This window comes from Limulus polyphemus, unplaced genomic scaffold (genome assembly GCF_000517525.1).
Source record: "Limulus polyphemus unplaced genomic scaffold, Limulus_polyphemus-2.1.2 Scaffold2191, whole genome shotgun sequence".
Lineage (NCBI taxonomy): Eukaryota > Metazoa > Arthropoda > Merostomata > Xiphosura > Limulidae > Limulus > Limulus polyphemus.
Window position 1 is genome coordinate 38,993 of NW_013667801.1, and position 3,004 is coordinate 41,996.

At 36.5% G+C, this 3,004-nt stretch overlaps 1 protein-coding gene across 3 annotated transcripts in view; it reads right to left on the reverse strand.

Annotated features, from left to right (window-relative positions):
- LOC106466221 (Ca(2+)/calmodulin-responsive adenylate cyclase-like) overlaps positions 1 to 3,004 on the reverse strand; it is a 94,467-nt gene that overhangs the window by 38,311 nt on the left and 53,152 nt on the right. The window contains exon 1 of one of the 3 annotated variants that reach the window (XM_022394185.1): positions 152 to 218. The exons of the other annotated variants lie outside the window; for them this stretch is intronic. Coding sequence (XP_022249893.1) covers positions 152 to 154 — 3 coding nt within the window. The 5' untranslated portion in view covers positions 155 to 218. Of the gene's footprint in view, positions 1 to 151; positions 219 to 3,004 lie in introns of those variants that run through there. 3 annotated transcript variants of the gene reach the window in all.

Genomic DNA, 3,004 nt, shown 5'->3' on the forward strand with positions numbered 1-3,004 from the left:
CTTACTTATTAGTAATAATAGTTAGTTGTGTACTACTACTACACTACAGTAGTATTAGTATTGTATAGTAGTATATATATATATATATATATATATATATATATATATATATATATATGCGAATAAAAAAGAAGTTTAAATAAAATATTACCATCTAAATCCTTTTTATCATGCCAATCGCACGTGATCAGACTATGTAAATACCCTTCGGTCCCTTGACTAACATTGATGCACTTTGAATAATTAAACGACACATAAAACAAGACGAAGTCGAACTTTGTGGGTACAACTGGTCTTAGCTTTAAAACTAGGCACATTTGAATAGGTATGAAATGGTAATGAAACTTGGACAACTTCGTTATACTAGTTCTTAACTACTCGCTTCTCAAAATGTCGAGTTTGTTTATTTTTTAATTTCGCGAAAAGCTACACGATGGCTATCTGCGCTAGCCGTCCCTAATTTATTAGTGAAAGACTAATGGGAAGGCAGCTAGTCATCAACACCCACTGCCAACTCTTGGGCTACTCTTTTACCAACGAATAGTGGGGTTGACCATAACTTATAATGCCCCCAGGGCTGAAAAGGTGACCATGTTTGGTGAGACGGGGGTTCGTGACCCTTAGACTTCGAGTCAAGCGCTCTAACCAACTGGCCATGCTGGGCCAAAAATATTCAGGCCGCATTTTTTGTTCAGCTTTGTGTGTGTGTATATGTATAGCAAAGCCACATCAGGCTATCTGCTGTGTCCACTGAGAGGAATCGAACCCCTAATTTTAGCATTGTAGATCCGAAGACTTACCGATACCCCACCGGGGTGAACAAAATGTTGGGACCTGTTATTTATTTATTCATTATATCGACCACTGCACTATAAATCATCAGGTAGAACATGTTGGATTTTCACCTAAATTTATCTGCATGAGTTAATCGTTTTAGTTTTATCAAGCTCCTCGCATTTATTTGTTGTTTGTTTTGTTTTATCTAAAAAGAACCAATTTTTTTCTGAGTAACAAAAGTAGCATTTTGTTTGCGACCGATTTCGTTTTGATTTCATCAGCAAAAAAGGACCTCGGAAAATCAATACACATCATGGCTTTCTGCTTCGGTGATGTTAAAGTATATCAACGAAATATGCAGCCTTTAGTTTTTTATTAACTTGTGTTAATTATTGCTGAATTCATACGTGATATAATAAGAGAGCGATGTCTTGCATGCAAAATGTTTGAAGCTGCTGAGTAGTTTATCAGAGCTCTAATAATACGGCTTTAAGTATAGAAAAGCAAAAAGAGAAAGTCGTCCTGTGATATTTGTTTTTTTCTGTGAATAAGAGCATATTAAGATCAGATGGAATTCGAACCCATGATCCCGCTAACCTGGTAGATAACTGAACTACCGTATCTTGGAAAGCTGCCAACTTCAGTTTTCACATCATTGATTATTACAGGTATGAGAATAGGAAATGAAGCTTTTAGTTGATCCTGGGTCCCAGTCTATAAAAGCGGGTAGTAGGATCCCGGAAGCCAAAAGGATCTACGTGTTCTCTGGTGTATTCTTAGCCATTTTGGGGCACTGAATATTCACATTATGTACTGTTAGGATGATAAGTAAACATTGGGCTTTTGCCAAGGTTTGCTACTTTAACTCAGATTTCAATGATCAAAATTACAGACCAGTCAACCTTAAAACTTGCCATTTCATTAAATATTTAGATAGACGCTACACGATTATAATTGCCGTGATTAAAGCAGTTAAATACAAAGCGGTCATTTCAGAAATATTGGGGAAATACTGTAAAAATCAATTTCCACAGGGGCAAGTCACTCTTTAATCATTTACAAACGTGTCTTTTTTAAAAGGCAAATATGGATACTTCTGGAGGAAAAAGTAGGCAAAATTAAATAGTTGTTGACTGATTTCTTGGATGTCTCAAATTCCTCGGTTAAACGATTTCGCTTTCCCTGATATAGAAAAACTTAACAGATTACAAAAAATTTCAGAACCCCCTATGTTTTATTTGTAGTACAGTATTCTTAATTATTGAATGTTTTTCTCCAATATCTACTTTCCCCAACTTTCATCGGATGATGTCTATCTCTGTCCAATTTAGGCTCCACCTAAATGACTTTCCACATAGAAATAGTGCCAGACGATCGAAAAATGTATATTCTATATAATCCTAAACAAATGGACGAAAGGTCTAGATCCTACCTCTACGTTGATCATTTTCGATCTTCTGTTGTTGCATTTTAAGGAGTTCGTGCATTTTCAAGGGCATCAGATTCCTTTGGCTTCACAAGACGTTTTGCAATTGGTCGGATTCCTGCTAGTACTAGTATTTCGATTTTGTCTCTGGTCACAACTCTCCCCTCCCCCCTCTTCAGGATTTTTCTCACCAGAGTTGAACGAACCCTGTTATTAAGGTTGGAATTTGGCCAGGCTCTTGAATAAAGTACAGAATTTGCTAATTATCACTGTATGTGTGTGTGTCGTAAATTCAAAGCTGTAGGAAAGTGTTTTTAGATCTGCTGGACTGTAGGTTTGAACACTGTTGCTGAATTGTTGGTTAGAACACTGTAATAAGGGTTTATTTGTGTTATAATTTTCGCGCAAAGCTACACAAAAGACTATCTGCGCCTTTTCATTCCTAATTTTGAGCTTTTGCTCATACACTAAAAGAAAGCAGCGAGTCAACAGCACTCGCCATAAATTCTTGAGCTCCTCCTCTCTAACCAAAAAGAGGGATTTGATTGTTACCCTTATAGGGCATCCACAGTCAAATAGTATAAACTGAATATTTGTGGCAACAGGGAGCGAGCCATGAACCCTCCGATCAAGAGTTTGGATACGCTAACTACAAGGTCACCCTATCCTCTGAAATACGGGAAGCCTATGTACAAGTGCTTATTAACATCTTGTTATAAATCAAGGTGATGAACGCTAGAAAAAAATTAAATAGTTGCTTGACTAAAAGCTGTCCATTATAAGTGATATATATATATATAT